This window comes from Staurois parvus, unplaced genomic scaffold (genome assembly GCF_062004578.1).
Source record: "Staurois parvus isolate SC_StPar_1 unplaced genomic scaffold, SC_StPar_1.0 ptg001181l, whole genome shotgun sequence".
NCBI lineage: Eukaryota > Metazoa > Chordata > Amphibia > Anura > Ranidae > Staurois > Staurois parvus.
Window position 1 is genome coordinate 2,890,442 of NW_028318977.1, and position 19,248 is coordinate 2,909,689.

Below are 19,248 nucleotides of genomic sequence, written 5' to 3' on the forward strand. Positions count from 1 at the left end.
AAAATAAAAATTGCATGGGGTTCCCCTCCATCCATACCAAGCCCTTCAGGTCTGGTATGGATTTTGAGGGAAAACCTTCAAGCCAAATTGAAAAAAAAAATGACATGGGGGGTCCCCCAAAAATTCATACCAGACTCTTATCCGAGCATGCAGTCTGGCAGGTCAGGAAAAGGGGAGGGCGCTTACTCGTCCCACCCCTTTTCCTGACCTGCCAGACTGCATGCTCGGATAAGGGTCACATGCCCTCAACATGATGGGGGTGCTTTGGGGAAGGGGTATCCCCCCAAAGCACCTTTTCCCCATGTTGATGGCATGTGACAAGGACAGTGGTTGAGGGGGTTTATGGGTGGGGGGCTTTCAGGAATCTGGAAGCCCCCTTTAACAAGGCCCCCCTATATGAATGAGTATGGGGTACATGGTACCACTACTCATTCAAAAAAAAAAGTGTAAAGTAAAGAATGATAGTCTTTGACAAGTATTTTATAAGTAAAAAAAAAAACAAAAAATGTCCCCCGAAGCAGATCCAACGTCAATCGCGATGCCCACTGCCACCATCGACCCTTAAAAAGAAAAAAAAGCTGCTCTGCTCTCGATGCCAGCTCCCGCCGTCTGACAGCTATGCCGGGGTGACAGTTCTTAAATACTGTGATGATGTCACAAGGGGGAGGGTACAACAATAAAAGTGACTTAAAAAAAAAAGAAAGGGACAGTGTAAAAATATAAAAAATCTAAATAAAAAATATAGAAAAAAAAATCATCCCCCTGCTTCCCCCCTTTCTTGTGCTCACACGTAAAGGTGAACGCAAGCGTTGGTCCAGTGTCGGTATGTATACAGAGATTGCACCATACATGTAAGGTATCACCGTAAATGTCAGATTGAGGGCAGTAATTCTAGCACTAGACCTCCTGTGTAACTCTACAGTGGTGACCTGTAAAGGCTTTTAAAGCATTTCCTATGGTTATTAAAAATTTACGTAGTCTGTTACTGTTGCACGGGCATGCGCAATTTTAAAGTATGTTATGTTTGGTATCTAATCACTTGGCTTAACATCATATTTTATATTTTAGCAAACAATTGGGCAATATAATAATAATAATAATTTTGTGAATTAAAATTCTTTTTTTTTCCAAAAATCGAGATTGAAAAATCGCTGCTCAAATACTGCGTGGCATAAAAAATTTCAGCACCCACTGTTTTATTCACTAGGACCTCTGCTTTATAAAAAAAAAAAAAAAAAAATATATATATATATATACTGAAGAAAATAGGCAGAGGGAAAATGGACTTTAAAGGTACAGAATACATATACACATATTGGTAAAATCATTTGTACTTTATTATGACAATAAGACATTTTTAGTTTAAAATTTCTATTGTAAATTTCTATGTCCCTGCAGGTAATGTCACACATCCCACCATACCAGAGGAGCAAGACTAGTGATAAGACATACTGTAACCCAATGTTCTCTGCCATTTTATGAAGATCTAAAATAATCCAAATGCTTCCTTATTACATCAACTCTACATAGGGTGATGAAGTTTATTTTAATCAAATTTGTTCTTTTTTTTTACTGGCTGATAAGAATTCTCGATTGTTCCTCTCTGGTCTCAGCAGGATAATATAACATTTGGGCAGAAATATACAGCTCAGCAGTCCAGCACTAGAGGCCAAGATGGCGAATATCTGAACAGCCACAGTGTATTTGCCACTGGTGCTCAGGTAGGCTGGGATGAAGGAGATCCAGACACAGCAGAAGACCAGCATGCTGAAGGTGATCAGTTTGGCCTCGTTGAAGCTTCCTGGAAGGTCTCTTGCTAGGAAAGCCACTAGAAAACTTATCATAGCCAGAAAGCCCATGAACCCCAGAGTCAAGTAGAAAAATACTTTCTGTCCTTCATTACACTCAAATGTTATCTTATAGCTGTTAGAGACCAGCATGGGAAAAGGAGGAGACTTGTAAAGCCAAAATAAGCAAATGGTGATCTGCAAAAAAGAGCAGATCCCAACAACACTACGAGAAATGGTGGGACCCAGCCATTTCCTCAAAGGGCTGTTCAGATTGGTGGCTTTAAAGGCAAGGATCACCATGATAGTCTTGGCCAAGATTGAAGAGATACAGATGGAGAAGACCACACTGAAGAATGTTTGTCTCAGGAGACAACTAAAAGTGGAAGGTTGACCAATGAAGACCAGGATGCAGAGAAAGCAGAAAACGAGAGACACCAACAGGATGTAGCTTAACTCCCTATTGGTGGCTTTGATAATAGGCGTTCCTTGATATTGAATGAAGATAAATAAAATACAAAGTGTGAGAACTGACAACATGACAGCAGTTAACGCCAGCATGATTCCCAATGGTTCATCATATGATAGGAAATCTAAAAGCTTCGGAACACACCTGTCCCTCTCCTCATTGGACCACTCATCAAAAGGACATCTGGTACACTCCTCCACATCTAAATAAAAATATATATTTTATATTAGAACTTTCAGGCACTGAAGACGTTATATCACCAATTCGTTCTGTGATAAATTTTACAATAAGAAATAAAAATGTGTACTTCTGGTAATTGCACTTTAACAGCAAGAACATTGTACACTACCACTGCCACTGGATTGCAGATCTGAGATTTCATATTAGCTTTACATGTGATATTGGCTTCTAATTTCTGAATATTTCACAGAAATACTTATGTGAAACTAGGACCAATTACTACATCTCATGCTACATCGATCTTTATTAGTGACGAGACAAATGTACCTGGGTTCAACTCTATGGACATTCTCCAAACCCTATTGAAGTCAGTGGGAGTTGAATCTTTTCTGACCGTTTTTAAAGTGATATTAAATGCAGATTTTTTTTTCTTTAAAAATACCAAACATGTCATACTTACCTGGTTTGTGCAATGGTTTTTCACAGAGCAGGCCTGATCCTCCTATTCTCGGCTATTCCTCCGGCTCTTGTGGCCCATCCCTCCGGCCGAGTCCCCCCATAGCAAGCAGTTTGCTATGGGAGCACCCAAGCAGGCTCACTTCCGAATCACTGGTCTGTGTGTCCATTCACACAGAGCGTGGCTTGGCCCTGCTCTCACTCTCTCCTCATTGGCTCACTGGCTGGCATTGACAGAAATGGGAGACAATGGCTTCTGCTACTGTCTCAGCCAATGAGTAGGAAGCGTATTTTGTGCACATTACTGGATCAAGATGGGGCTCAGGTAAGTACTGGGGGGATGGGGGGGCTGCTGCACACAGGAGGTTGTTTATCTTCATGCATAAAAGACATGAAAGTAAATAAAACCTTGAGCCTTTTCAACCACTTTAAGTCTAATAGACAAGAGATTGTTAAACGAAGGGCATGGAGAACTGGGCATTGCCCAAAGGGACATGTATCGCTGCAAAAAAAAAGTGTTCAGTGGAAAGCAGGTTCAATTATATACATACTTGGCCCCAGGGGTGGACTGACCATTTGGAAACTCGGGAACTGCCCGAGGGCCCGGGGTCAGTAGGGGGCCCCATGAGATGCCCCTGGTACCTTTTTTATAGGCTTTATTGAGTTTGGGCAAGGACACAGGGGCCCCATGATCCCCTATTGCCCAGGGGCCCCATGAGTTTTCAGTCCGCCCCTGCTTGGCCCTAAACCTTCCTGTGAAGTGGTGCACTTGTAGGGTGTGTATGGTGCACTGCAAGAAAACCTATTGAAATTTTTTGAAACAAAAAAATGTGCTATATGACATTTTGCTGCACGACCTCATAAGAAAATTGTTTAGATTTCTTTGGGGTCCCCATGCTGTTTAAAAAGAAAGGCCAGCAGCATACGTTTGTGTACCAAAAATTGTATTTAATAGAATGTGAGTTTTGCTGCAGTGAATATTATCTTACACATCCTACAAGTGCGCCAAGCGTAGAGAGGGACCAAAGGCAAAACAAAAGTGGGGTCCCCTCCAAATCAATACCAGACCCCTATTCTTGAATATGACCTAATATAAATAAAAAAGGGGAACCACTCAAAGAAGTGGGGTTCCCCTAAGTATCCATACCAGACTAATCTAGGCATGCAGCCTGGAAAGCTTCTAAAAGGAAGGAGGTGGCAAGCATGTACCTCCCTCAACTATACTAGGCTACATGCTTTCAACATAGGAAGGATACCTTCCCAGAGCGGCCCTCCGGCAAGGCACCACATCCCTAAGTTGATAGGGACTAGGGACTCTTCCCCACCACCCTGGCCCAGTGAATTATCTTAATTTGGAAAGCCTCTTAAAGATAAGGTGACCTCATTATCTGCTTCTCCCCCTTCATAAATAAGTAAGAGACCCTGTTTTCTTAGCAACCAGGAGCCCTGAGCAGAAAGAAGCGGCAGCAATACTAAACTATATGAGACCTGTGGTATTGGACATCTCGCCTTCGGAGCAGAGGACGCAGTCATAGCAGCAGATGGGTCTTCCTTGCAAAGGGGCTTTCCTGTACCCAGGTCGACAGCTATTACTGCAGATAGAGATCGGCACCTGTCAAGGAGAATGGGACATTAGGAAAACAAAAGTATAGAGCTAGTCTTTCATAGGATATAAAGTCTTCATCATTTCATTAAAACAAAAGGAACCAATTTGCTTACATTATTTCCAAACTGTAATGAGCTGGCCATGGCCCCTGGAAATGCAGAGAATTGCATGCATTCACCTGTAGGCCAATGACCCCTGTAGGCCAATGCCTCCTCTAAACAGGTAAAACCTAGTCACCTTATCATAAGAGAAAGGTCAAAGTAGGAAGATAGGGGGTTATTTACTAAAACTGAAGAATGCTAAATTTGGTGCAACTCTGGTGCATAAAAAACAACCAGCTACCAGGTTTTATTGCCAAAGCTTAAATGAACATGCTGAAGTTAGAAGCGGATTGGCTACCATGCACAGCTGCACCAGATTCCAAGTGCTCCAGTTTTAGTGAATCTGCCCCTTAGTGTCAGTCTTTGTGGTTGGGAAAACAACAGCAATTGTTCAAATGTTTCTACTTGATTGTTTTGTTGTCTGAGAATCCTCATTTGGAGTTGTCGTACTCTGCAATGTGTGTCTGCAGGTCTGGCCAAATAGGCCAGAATGCTCTCAATGTCAATGGTCACCTTTAGTCTATAAAAACCTCATGGACAACTTGCCCACTACCATTGTAAAGCCACTGCCCACCCACTATCTCTATGATTATGCCCAGAACTAGTTGAAGCCCATCATTGGTTACTATGCTGTTTGTGTTTTAGGATCTAATAAATGTTGATCCACACCAAACTGGTCAAACCATGTATTTATGGAGCTGGCTTTGTGCACAGGGGCACAGTCATGCGTGAACAAAAAATAGACCTCCCCAGACTGTTACTATGAGGTGAGAAACATGCAACAATCTAAAAGGTCTTCATATGCTGTGGCATTAAAGTGATATTAAAGTCCTGTTTTTTTTTTGTAATAACAACTCTATTATACTTAGCTGCTCTGTGCAGTGGTTTTGCACAGAGCAGGCCTGATCCTCCTCTTCTCAGCTCCCCCTCCGGTGCTTCTAACCCATCCCTCCTTCCGAGTCCCCCCATAGCAAGTAGTTTGCTATGGGAGCACCCAAGCAGGCTCACTTACAAATCACTGGTCTGTGTGTCCATTCACACAGAGCGTGGCTTGGCCCTGCCCTCACTCTTTCCTCATTGGCTTACTGGCTGTGATTGACAGAAATGGGAGCCAATGGCTTCTCCTGCTCTGTGCAGTGGTTTTGCACAGAGCAGGCCTGATCCTCCTCTACTCAAGTCCCCCGCCAGTGTTCCTGGCCCATCTCTCCTGCTGAGTGCTGAGCTTGCTCTGGGGCCACCTTAGCGGATGTGCTTCGGAGCTGCAGCTCTGCATGTCCATTCACACACAGAGCCATAGCTTGGTCCAACCCCTCCCTCTACTAATTGACTCACTAGCTGTGATTGACAGCAATGAAAGCCAATGGCTGCCTCAGCCAATCAGGATTAAGAGTCTCTGAAGAACCGAGGCTCTCGTGGACAATCAGGATTAAGAGTCTCTGAAGAACCGAGGCTCTAGTCGACAATCAGGATTAAGAGTCTCTGAAGTACCGAGGCTCTCGTGGACAATCAGGATTAAGAGTCTCTGCAGAACCAAGGCTCTCGTGGACAATCAGGATTAAGAGTCTCTGAAGAACGGAGGCTCTCGTGGACAATCAGGATTAAGAGTCTCTGAAGAACCGAGGCTCTCGTGGACAATCAGGATTAAGAGTCTCTGAAGAACCGAGGGTCTCGTGGACAATCAGGATTAAGAGCCTCTGAAGAACCGAGGCTCTCATGGACAATCAGGATTAAGAGTCTCTGAAGAACCAAGACTCTCGTGGACATCGCTAGATCGAGAGGGTGCTAAAGTAAGAACTGGGGGCTGGGGGGCTGATTCACACAGAAGGTTTTTTAACTTCATGCATAGAATGCAAGAAGGTAAAAAACCTTCAACCTTCAGAACCACTTTAACATCAACTGGATCTTCATCTTCACTGGAAACACCTGGACTCAATTACCTGGAAGGTGGTCAACATACTTTTGGCCATATAAGTTATAATCTATATTAGCACAAACAAAACTGCGCATAAAGTAACGTGCCAAAAAATACAATTGGTTCTCAAATCATTGCTGCCAATTCTAATAAATCAATGTGACCAAAAAAGAAACAACTTAAAGTGGTTCAGTAGTGCAAAATATCATAAAGTGAATGAAACAATAAAACTAAATATCAAAATGTGACTTTTGATGTGAAAAAGTCCCAAATAAAGTCCTTAATAAACCCACAAAAATCTTCAAGTTCTCCAAGAAAGTTCACCACGAGTACAAAATTAAATATCCCCCCTTTTCGGGTGTGCACTCACCAAATGAGTATGAGAGTGGGGGGCATACTCATTTGGTGTGCTACTGAACCACTTTAAATTGTTCCTTTTATAATCTATATTATTCATTCTATGCTCACTATTCCCAAATCATTCTCCTTAAAGGAATAGGAGAAAGAACTAAAAAAAAAGCTTTCCCATATTTCAACAGCTCTTCCAAATGTCAGGGCCGCCTATGAAGCCACCAAAACAAAATGACAGACCCAGTGGTACAGTGTCAGCATCAATTACCTGTAAAAAGTGATCATTCCAGAGCATGGCGCTGAAGTTCAAGCTGATCTTCTCACCAAGTTTGGCTTCGGGGTTTATCATCCCAACTTTCACCAGTTTGAAGCTGTCATTGGATAACTGCATGTTCAAGACGTCAGAGGAAGAAGGAAGATCCCCCTGAGCATCAAACTTCATCATCTCCCCGGACCTTGAGTGGAAACTGGTTTTCTTGAGGTAACGGAGCACCTGTATTATTTTTTGAATACCAAAAATATCTAGGAAGTTTATTTTTTTTGGCTACATTTATAGCCAATATTAAAAAAAATTGCAAACACTGTTCCCCCTCTTTCCACAGTTGATGAAGGTACAAATGCTCATTTTGTCAAAGGGATGATCTAACACTGAAAAGTAAAACTTACTTTAATCCCTGGTCCTTCAAGCTCTCTTCCTGCTGTTTCCAGCTGAACCTTGTTTATATGTCACTGTCACTGACACCAAGTTAGTTCCCCCCCAGTGTCAGAATATCTGCCGCATTCCCGCAGTCTCACTATAAGTTGCTAATCGCCACCATTATTAGTAAAAAAAAAAAATCCCAGTATCTATACCACCATTTGTAAACGCTATAACTTTCACGTAAGCCAATTAATTTACACGTATTGGGATGTCAGTGACACCAAGTCAGTCCCCCCCCCAGTGTCAGAATGGCCGCCACAAGCCCGCTATAAGTCGCTGATTGCCGCCATTACTAGTAAAAAAAAAAAATTCCAGTATCCTCCTCCCTGTCAGCTCGGGCACACTGTTCGGGATGGCTGTGCACAGCACAGTCATCCTGAGCAGTGTGCCTACAGTAAAGCACACACCCCCCACCCCCTAGTAAGACACTCCCTGCACATAGTTAACCCTTTGATCGCCCCTCACATTAACCCCTTCCTGCCCAGTGCCATTAGTACAGTGTCAGTGCTTTTTTTTTAGCACTGATCACTGTATTAGTGTCACTGGGGATGTCACTGACACCAAGTTAGTTCCCCCCCCCCAGTGTCAGAATGTCCGCTCTGTCCTGCAGTCCAGCTATAAGCCCCTGATCTCCACCATTATTAGTGAAACAAAACATCCCAGTATCTATACCGTCATTTGTAGACGCTATAACTTTCACGTAAACCAATTAATTTACACGCATTGGGATTTTTTTTTAGCAAAGACATAGAGCAGAATACATTTTGGCCTAAAGTTAGGACGAAATTTGATTTTTAAAATTTTTTTACTGCACATGTTTAATAGCAAAAAGTAAAAAATATTTTTTTTTTCAAAATTATCGGTCTTTTTTTGCTTATAGCGCAAAAAAATAAAAACCGCACAGGTGATCAAATACCACTGAAAAAATGCTAAATTTGTGTAAAAAAAAGGTCGTAAATTTAATTTGGGTGTAGCATTGCATAACTGCGCAATTGTCAGTTAAAAAAACGCAGTGCCGTAACGCAAATAATGGCCTGGTTAGGAAGGGGGGAATCCTCTGGAGGGTGAGGGGTTAAATTCCCAGTCTGTGGTATGCTCCAAAGCTGGTGGTGTTACAGGACAGGACTCCAAAGGATATGTAGCGACTACTGCAATCCACAGTATAGCACAGTATCTCTATATGTCTTAGTAACGCTCGAACAATCAGATGGTATTGGAAAGGACATTGTGGATATCTGCGATAGTTTATATTAAAGAACCGTGTGAATCACTTCATCAGCAACTACTCAAGTTTAAATATTGACATTGGGTGCTGTTGATTAATACATTGTATTTCTAGAATTTTTTAGATTTCGATTTGGGATCTTCAATTAGAGATTTAATTTTAGAGTTTTCATTTTTATGCATCAATATCTTTTTTTAATACTTTTATTGCATTTACACTCTTGGCCACTTTATTAGGTACACCTTGCTAGTATCAGGTTGGACCCCCATTTCCCTTCAGAACTGCCTTAATTCTTCATGGTGTAGATTCAACGAGGTGTTGGAAACATTCCTCAGAGATTTTGGTCCATATTGACATGATAGCATCACACAGTCGCAGCAGATTTGTAGGCTGCACATCCAGGATGGATCCATGATTTCATGTTGTTTAGGCCAAATTCTGACCCTACCAACTGAATGTCGCAGCTGAAATCGAGATTCATCAGACCAGGCAACGTTTTTCCAATCTTCTATTGTCCAATTTTGGGGAGCCTGTACGAATTGTAACCTCCGTTTACTGTTCTCAGCTGACAACAGTGGCACCCGGTGTGGTCTTCTGCTGCTGTAGCCCATCTGCTTCAAGGTTCGATGTGTTGTGCATTCAGAGATGGTATTCTGCATACCTTGGTTGTAACAAGTGGTTTTTTGAGTTACTGTTGCCTTTCCATAATCTCCAACCAGTATGCCCATTCTCCTCTGACATCAAGAAGGCATTTTCCTCCGCACAACGGCCACTCACTGGATAGTTTCTCTTTTTCGGACCATTCTCTGTAAACGCTAGAGATGCTTGTGCATGAAAATCCAAGTAGATCAGCAGTTTTTGAAATACCCAGACCAGTTCATCTGGCATCAACAACCATGCCACATTAAAAGTCACTTCAATCCCCTTTCTTCCCCATTATGATGCTCAGTTTGAACTTCAGCAAGTCGTCTGGATGCCTTGAGTGGCTGCCATGTGATTGGTTGATTAGCAATTTATGTTATTGAACAGGTGTACCTAACAAAGTGGCCAGTGAGTTTATACAGTTTTTTAAGGGAAAGAAGTGGAATGTTATGCAATGGCCAAAGTCAGTCACCTGACCTGAATCCGATTGAGCATGCATTTCACTTGCTGAAGACAAAACTGAAGGGAAAATGCCCCAAGAACAAGCAGGAACTGAAGACAGTTTCAGTAGAGGCCTGGCAGAGCTTTACCAGGGATGAAACCCAGCGTCTGGTGATGTCTATGCGTTCCAGACATCAGGCTGTAATTGACTGCAAAGGATTTGCAACCAAGTATTAAAAAGTGAAAGTTTGATTTATGATTATTATTCTGTCCCATTACTTTTGGTCCCTTAACACGTGGGAGGCACATATGCAAACTGTTGTAGTTCCTACACCGTTCACCTGATTTGGATGTAAATACCCTCGTATTAAAGCTGACAGTCTGCAGTTAAAGCACATCTTGTTTGTTTCATTTCAAATCCATTGTGGTGGTGTATAGAGCCAAAAATGTTAGAATTGTGTCGATGTCCCAATATTTATGGACCTGACAGTATAATAACAAAAATCCTGTCTTGGTAGATTAGACCCTAAAGTCCAATATCTTATCAATGCTACATCAGCTCACTCATTCTCAGCAATCTACAACTGGAGAGTCTCTTTGGAAAGACATTCTTACATATCATCATATCATATCATACATATTTTACCAAAATTGGCTGCTTGGGAATTGCTGCAGCAATTTTTCTGCGAGTTCGCAATTGAAAATGTATACATTCATTTTTTTTTTATGTGTAATGTATGTGTTATTTTTGTTATAATCCAAATCATTAATCCTGTGCTATAATCTGAAACAAGCAATCAACTTATATCTAGACTGTGTGTTTAGGTTATTTTTATATGAACACTACAGAATAGGCAAAGTGAAATCATAATGGTTCTTTAAGCCATTTGTAACTCACCTTCCAGTGCTGAGCATCATGAATATTTCCACATGTCCCCTTATAAAATCCATTTAATCCAGTGGGACAGCCAAGGAGTGAATGCAGAGCATGTACATAGGCATACACAGCCAGGTAGGCATGATAGGTGTAGCTGAGATCATTTGTTTCAAATAACTGGGCAATGCTACCGCCCAGTTCTTCTTTCCCCGAACAGGTCACATCTGCCTTTATATCGGGAGTGTTTGACCTCTCATTATCTCCATTGGTCAAGAGGCAACTGAAAGCTTTCTCCCAGAATGGCCTAACAAATGGGTAACTTGAGTTGCCGATTGGGTGAAGGTTCAGAAGGAATTCCTCAAACCCTGGCATGGTGCCAGTATGGGGAATTAATCCAATTGTTCCATTTAGAATTTTCCAGGTTTTCTTGGAGAAACCTCCAGGTGAAAGTCCAAAGTGATCCGAAGCAATGAAAATTTTCTCAGTAGCTCCCTCATCAAACAAAGCTTCCAGCAGGGCCTTAAGATGGACATCCTGGCTGTGCAGAATAATCACATTGACGAAGCTTCTTTTAATTACATCTACCACTCTCTTAATCTGTCCATCTGAATAACTCAGATGGACTTTCTCCATAAAAGCAATGCAGCCTCCATTTCGTTTTATCCTAGCTTCTATAATCTGTCCACCGTGAAGCCCAATATCATTGTCCACCACCAACATGCCGGCCCATGTCCAACCGAACTTCCCAACAAGGTCAGCAAAAGCTTCTAACTGAAGTAAGTTGGGTACGGTGCGGAGAAATGATGGAAACAATATTTTATTGCTGAGAACTGAAAATGTAGACCCATAACTTATCTGTAAAAAGAATAATATTAATTGTCAGGGAAACGGGGGTTAGAATTTGTGATATTGTTTTATTGCTGCCAAAGCCTTCTTTTTCAGATAATTTCCATCCCTTCCCATTTATTATGCAGGTGTCACAGAGGCTGAAAATTTAGGCAAATGTCCCCAATGGGATCGCAGACAGAAACATGCCATATTTTAATTACATCTACCACTCTCTTCATCTGTCCATCTGAATAATTCAGATGGACTTTCTCCAAAAAAGCAATGCAGCCTCCATTTCTTTTTATTCTAATACATAAGGGGGGATATGATCTCCATGTATAATACATAAGGGGGATATGATCACCATGTATAATACATAAGGGGGGATATGATCTCCATGTATAATACATAAGGGGGGATATGATCTCCATGTATAATACATAAGGGGAGATATGATCTCCATGTATAATACATAAGGGGGGGTATGATCACCATGTATAATACATAAGGGGGGATATGATCTCCATGTATAATACATAAGGGGGGATATGATCTCCATGTATAATACATAAGGGGGATATGATCTCCATGTATAATACATAAGGGGGATATGATCTCCATGTATAATACATAAGGGGGGGGTATGATCACCATGTATAATACATAAGGGGGGGTATGATCACCATGTATAATACATAAGGGGGGATATGATCTCCATGTATAATACATAAGGGGGATATGATCTCCATGTATAATACATAAGGGGGATATGATCTCCATGTATAATACATAAGGGGGGGTATGATCACCATGTATAATACATAAGGGGGGATATGATCGCCATGTATGATACATAAGGGGGATATGATCTCCATGTATAATACATAAGGGGGGATATGATCTCCATGTATAATACATAAGGGGGATATGATCTCCATGTATAATACATAAGGGGGGATATGATCTCCATGTATAATACATAAGGGGGGATATGATCTCCATGTATAATACATAAGGGGGGATATGATCTCCATGTATAATACATAAGGGGGATATGATCTCCATGTATAATACATAAGGGGGGATATGATCTCCATGTATAATACATAAGGGGGGATATGATCTCCATGTATAATACATAAGGGGGGATATGATCTCCATGTATAATACATAAGGGGGGATATGATCTCCATGTATAATACATAAGGGGGGATATGATCTCCATGTATAATACATAAGGGGGGATATGATCTCCATGTATAATACATAAGGGGGGATATGATCTCCATGTATAATACATAAGGGGGGATATGATCTCCATGTATAATACATAAGGGGGGATATGATCTCCATGTATAATACATAAGGGGGATATGATCTCCATGTATAATACATAAGGGGGGATATGATCTCCATGTATAATACATAAGGGGGGATATGATCTCCATGTATAATACATAAGGGGGGATATGATCTCCATGTATAATACATAAGGGGGGATATGATCTCCATGTATAATACATAAGGGGGATATGATCTCCATGTATAATACATAAGGGGGGATATGATCTCCATGTATAATACATAAGGGGGGATATGATCACCATGTATAATACATAAGGGGGGATATGATCTCCATGTATAATACATAAGGGGGGATATGATCTCCATGTATAATACATAAGGGGGGATATGATCACCATGTATAATACATAAGGGGGGATATGATCACCATGTATAAATACATCATTGGTTCATATAGTGAACTCGGTGTAGAGTTGTTCACCCTGAGATCATCACAGAGGACAAGGGGGCACTCTTTAAGTATGGAGGAAAAGGTATTTAATCTCCAAACTCAGAAAGTTTTCTTTACAGTAAGAGCAGTTAAAATGTGGAATAGACTCCCTCAAGAGTTGGTTGTGGCCAGCTCAGTGGATTGCTGTAGGAAAGTCCTGGATTGTTTCTTAGATACACAGAATATAACTGGATATAACATTTATAGGTAAAGTTGATCCGGGGAATATCCCATTGCTTCTCGGGGGATCAGGAAGAAATTTTTTTTCCCTGAAGTAGTAAATTGGATCATGCTTTGCTTGTTTTTTTTGCCTTCCTCTGAATCAACTGTGGGTATAGGATTATAACTTTTGTTTATTTTTTATGGTTGAACTGGATGGACTTTTGTCTTTTTTCAGCCAGACTATGTAACTACAGTATATGATCACTATCCTGAAAACAAAAGACATCTCTTTGGCATGATCAGTCATATTTTCGATATCATTGCCAAGATGTCAGGATTTTATGCCAGGGGACACAAACTTTTGAGCGCAGCTGTATGTAATGAGAAGAAATATTCTGCAAATCATGAATCTTTCTTGTGTGTTTTTTTTCAGAAATTGATGAGACAACTTTAAGTAACCCGATGCCCAAACAGTATGCAGTGCGGAGGTTGGTGACCAAGCTGTATTCAATAACAACAGTAGAGATAAGAGAAGTCACCGATCTGGCCATATTGTATAGTTAGGATGTCTGGTTCATAAGACTGGCTGAAGAGAATTACAGGTAAAACAGTCTATCATATCATTTACTTGTATTTACAGTAGCTGTTTATCTAGAACTCCATCAAAGGTGGCCTTCACTGACAAAGCATACCGGAAGGAGTTCTGCATATTACTGTTGATGGTCTGCATAGCATCCGGACTTTATAGCAGCACTCTAAGCATTGGTGGAGTTTTGTATGTTATTGTTTTATACATGCACTCATATATCACACCTATAATTCTTATTTACCTGCGGGAAATGGAAGACGCCAGTTATCTGGGCAATAGGAATAGATAAAAAGGAATAATTGTCACCTATAATCCCAACCATGACTGAAGATGCATAACAGTTATATCCAGGAAAGGGGTTTCCAAGTTCTGACAGCAGGGACAGAACTCCTCCCACAGCTCGGAGCTCTGACATACAGGAATCCAGCACACTGAAGCCAAGGGTGACGTTAGGCAGGAGGTCTGGAGAATTGTTAATTTCATCCACAGCAAACTTCAGGCCCAGAACATCCCGGTAGTATCGAATGTTGAACCTACACAAGATGAGAGAACCATCAGGGAACGTATTGCATTGAACAGTACACATGGCCATAATTCCTCTCATCTTTGCCCCATACCATTTTTCAAAAATATGTGTGAAAGATGAAATACAGATGAAGAGAAGATGAGGATTCTATAAAGTTGAGTTGGTCTCCATCCACATATAGGCTTTTAACACAGGCAAGACTTCAAATAAATTTCTGAAAATAAGGTCATTTTATGAAGAGGTCCCTCTCGTGAAAATCCCATACCTACAAGAAATGCATCCATGTATGTTGAACAACAAATAGTTCTGTTCTTATACAGAACAAGTTTATTCACAAACATCCCTTTAAAGGACAAAGTGTTTGAGGGTTTATAGGAGACCTCCTTCAACTTACCATATCTTAAGCTATCTTCCAATAAGAGTTCTCTACAGTCCATTTATTACCATCTCCTAAAAATGTAAATCCCTGAAGAAGGATGTGCCTTGAAAGTTTAACTTATGAAACCTTGAAAGAAAGTGGATCAGTATTTCCAATATGAAGTTAAGATGAAGAACATGGGGGAAATGACCGGAAACAGTAAAAGTTCAAAACTCACCTTGGAACTCCCTTCTTTGTGAACTTTTGGATTGAAATGTGCCTCACCACAAAGTCATTGCACTTCATGGACATGAAATCCTAAGGCATCACAGTATATACATTAAAGGAAATAAGTATTTGATCCCCTGCTGATTTTGAATGTTTGCTCACTCATAATATCACAATGAAATGATCAGTTTAAAAATCCAATGGTAGGTGTATTGTAACACTGAGAGACAAAATAGCAACAAAAAATTCAAAAGAAATGCATGTCTAACAAATTATGCACTGATTTGCATGACAATGACCCAAAACACAGGGCAACAAAGCAGTGGCTCAAGAAGAAGCACATTAAGGTCCTAGAGTGGCCTAGCCAGTCTCTAGACCTTAATCCGATTGAAAATCTGTGGAAGAAGCTGAAAGTTCGAGTTGCCAAATGTCAGCCACCAAACCTTAATGACTTGGAGAGGATCTGCCAAGAGGAGTGGGCCAAAATCCCTCCTGAGATGTGTGCAAACCTGGGGGCCAACTACAGAAAACGTCTGACCTCTGTGATTGCCAACAAGGGATTTGCCACCAAGTACTACGTCATGTTCCGTGAAGGGGCTCAAATACTTATTTCCCTCATGAACATGCAGATCAGTCATCATTTGTTAGACATGCATTTCTGCCTGAATTTTTTGTTGCTTTTCTGTCTCTCAGTGTTACAATACACAGAACATTAAATTTTTAGACTGATCATTTCTTTGTGAGTGGGCAAACATTCAAAATCAGCAGGGGATCAAATACTTATTTCCTTCACTGTACATGGCCCTGATGAGGTGTGCTGGCTTTTCTCTATTCATTGCTGCTCTCCTTGTTTTACGAATACTGTTCCTTTAAGGCTTTGGGTGGGTAAGAGTATGATCAAGAAGTGTTTAGCTTCTTTGCTACTGTTAAGTTAGCCTTTCAAGGAAGGACTTTGATGTCAATCAGCTTGGGTTATCTGTATATGGTTTAGTCAGAATAGACAATGTACATCAGACCAACAGCAAGATGCCGTGTGGTAAAGACAGGTTGGAAATCTCCACTTCTTATACACATATTCTTGGAAAACTATCTATTGCTGCATGTTTCAGGTAGGGTGGAAATTTCCAAACTAATATTACACGATCTTCTTGATCATGTCAACTGTCAAGGTGTTTACATCTTCTTGACCATGCCAAAGGTCAACGTGTTCACAGGTCCTCATTTGGCATTGTTTAGCCAAATCTTCAACTAAACATTCATTCATTATAATTACACATTGTATCAAAATAGATGATCACAAAAACATTTTATGATAATGTGACATTTGAAAATTCCCAAATTTCCCCAGAACACGTCTGTTTAAACATAATTCTCGGAATACATCTTCTATTGCCAAACTAGCACATTTCTCGGAATAAAAATCTTAAATTCATTTATAGATGAAACCCCCTAATGCCACATACACAGAATTGTAAGGTCATCTTTCTAATGCTGAGATATCTAACTAGATATATACTTATTATAGATGTTTAATACAAAGATACAACTTTACGTCTCTGTCAAGAGAACCAGAGAGCACACGGAGACAGATTGCATGGAACCCAATGTGCGGGCTTTTATTGGGGAGGTTTTTGGGGCACAGACAACAGTTCCGTTAGTCCACAGATCCACACCAGGCACAGCAACACAGTAACATTGTTGGGAAGGCAATATGGAACAACAGGGGTATGGTAATCCGGAGGGTTCAGTAAGGCAAGAGCAGGGTGGTTTTGTGGGACTTCGGGTTTCTGGGGAGAATTGGGCTCAGTCCTTTGGGCAGCACAGGTTTGTCCACTTACTGGATGCGGGGAGCCGGACACAGAGGGCTACAGTCCACACCGGCAACACAGGGATAATCCACACAGGCAGCTCCTGTCAGGGAAGATCTCCAGCCCGCAGGCTCACAGGGAACAAGAGGTAAGTCAAGGCAGGGAAAATGTCCAGCCCGCAGGCTCACAGGGAAGAAGAGGTAAGTCCAGGCAGGGAAGAGGTTCCAGGCAGCAGAGAGTTCACCCCACACTGGAGAGGATCCAGTAGCAGACCGGTCAGCCAGGGAGATGAGGAGGAGGATGGGGGATGGTCAGATGAGAGAAGCTGGCACTCAGCACAGCCTTCTCTCACACACACAGCCAGGAGAGCACAAGGGGGGTTTTCCTTGCTCTCTCTTAAGTAGAGAGCTGGGCAACTTGCTGCTGCAGTGGTAACCCGAAACTTCCTGTCGGGTTACCATGGCAACGGGTCATGTCTCCCAGGTCTCCAGACCCGCCCAGGGAACAAGGCCTCCGCATGGAGCCTGGGAAGATATGCATGAGGGGGAAGGGAGGAGGGGGCCTGTTTGTGGATTCCCTCAGCAGGGGGCCAGACTGCCAGGGACAGGGGGGGTGAGGGGCTGCTGAGGGCTGCTTGTGTCACAGACACGGAGGACTAGAAGTCCCAGCATGGACGGGACAAAAGAGTGAGGGGCTGCTGAGGAGTGGAGGGTGGCAGGCAGCAAACCTGGAGGATGGGGAAGGAAGGACCAGCTCCGTGACAGTCTCCATTATATGTCTTCGATATAGCCTATATAGCCTCTTAACCCCTTGACGCCGACGTAACACAAATATGCGGCCTCACAGAACTGGGCTTTATTCCTGTGGGGCCGCATAGTTGAGTACCTCTTTTTGTGCTGGGAGTGTTCCGCATGGCGCGCTCCCAGCACAAAGACAGCGATGTCACTGAGAGCACCGGGTCCCGTTCTAATGATCGGGACCCGGGACACCCAAATCCGGGTCACATGATCGCTGTGATAGCCTCTGGCTGGCAAGCACAGTGATCAGTCACTTTTATTTTATTACAAAATAGTCGAGTCTTGTCCGTGATCCTTTTTTTTTTTTTTTTTACAGTTTATTTTGAAGGACAACATTTTGGGAAATCAACTCAGGTCCAAGCAGTACCATTTCTCAAATGTTTAACGAACAAGCAATTTCGACCCAAGGCCGGACCAAGTGGCCTCATTCGACCAATCCAATACAGCTCCCCTGGGGTGGTAGAGCTATGTAAAAATTAACTATTTAATTACTAAGATAACAATCTTAATAGAGCAGTGAAGAAAAATCAAGAATAACAATGGGGTTATAAAAAGTAGAGTGAGCTATAAAATGGAATGGGGTAGAGCCATAGAGGTGCAAATAGCCATACAAAAAGAATCAATACCGAGTCCATTATCTGCTGTGTGAAACAGAATTATCATTCATTATTTTGCTGCAGAATTACATGGCAAGGCTAACAGGGAAGAGGTGCAGTAAAAGAGGTATCTGATACTCAGGTTAGTGATCTACCAAGATGTTCGGTCACAGCATTTTGGATATTATTATTGCAGTTTCCAGCACAGTAAGAATAGCACATGGCCACTTGTTCAAGATTGTATAACTCAGAAGGTGACCACAAGAAGAAAACAACCTCATGACCATCCCTTTATTTGTCTATATGACTTACCCCGTGCAAGAAAGCGGCTTCGGAATCTCCTGGAAGGTTGGTTGTTGGAAAATAACTCCAGAATGAACCACAAAAACTCCCCCGATCAGAATATCACCGGATTGTGAGAAGGCTTCCATTGGCCAACCCTGGAGACTGCAGCCAGGGCTAGACTGACTCTCACTCAACCATGAGAGGAGGAGGAGGACCTGCAGGGGTCTACTCATGATGACCATTTAGGCAATCCTAGGGATCTGGAGATGGACCCTTCCAGATGGAGTGCAGCCAACCAGTCCTACTGGAAGATAACAGACTTGGAGGTTAAAGTATTGCATAACGGACTCATAGGTTAGAGTATTAGAGAACAGACTCAGAGGATAGAGTATTAATGACTTGATGTCCGGACACTTTCACCCCCTTCCTGTCCAAGCCAATTTTCACCTTTCAGCGCTGTCGCACTTTGAATGACACTTGCGCGGTCATGCAACACTGTACCCATATGAATTTTTTAGCATTTTTTGAG

At 41.8% G+C, this 19,248-nt stretch overlaps 1 protein-coding gene across 1 annotated transcript; it reads right to left on the reverse strand.

The window, feature by feature from the left end:
• Positions 1-1,436: 1,436 nt before the first annotated feature.
• On the reverse strand, positions 1,437-18,961 carry LOC149438578 (extracellular calcium-sensing receptor-like). Its single transcript, XM_089659657.1, has 6 exons — positions 18,747-18,961; positions 14,363-14,654; positions 10,769-11,602; positions 7,131-7,355; positions 4,381-4,504; positions 1,437-2,458 (listed from the first exon to the last, which is right to left on the reverse strand). The coding sequence occupies exons 1-6, from the start codon at positions 18,959-18,961 to the stop codon at positions 1,551-1,553; spliced, it is 2,598 nt and encodes an 865-aa protein (XP_089515783.1). The 3' UTR covers positions 1,437-1,550.
• Between the last annotated feature and the right edge of the window lie 287 nt (positions 18,962-19,248).

Bases quoted from the DNA above. Each gene is read 5' to 3' on its own strand.
- LOC149438578 (XM_089659657.1), bottom strand. From the start codon at position 18,961: ATGGTCATCATGAGTAGACCCCTGCAGGTCCTCCTCCTCCTCTCATGG. The intron at 14,655-18,746 runs GTAAGTCATATA...CATCTTGTGTAG, and splicing joins AAGCCGCTTTCTTGCACGGG to GTTCAACATTCGATACTACC. The intron at 2,459-4,380 runs GTCTCATATAGT...ATTTTTATTTAG, and splicing joins CGAGATGTCCAATACCACAG to ATGTGGAGGAGTGTACCAGA.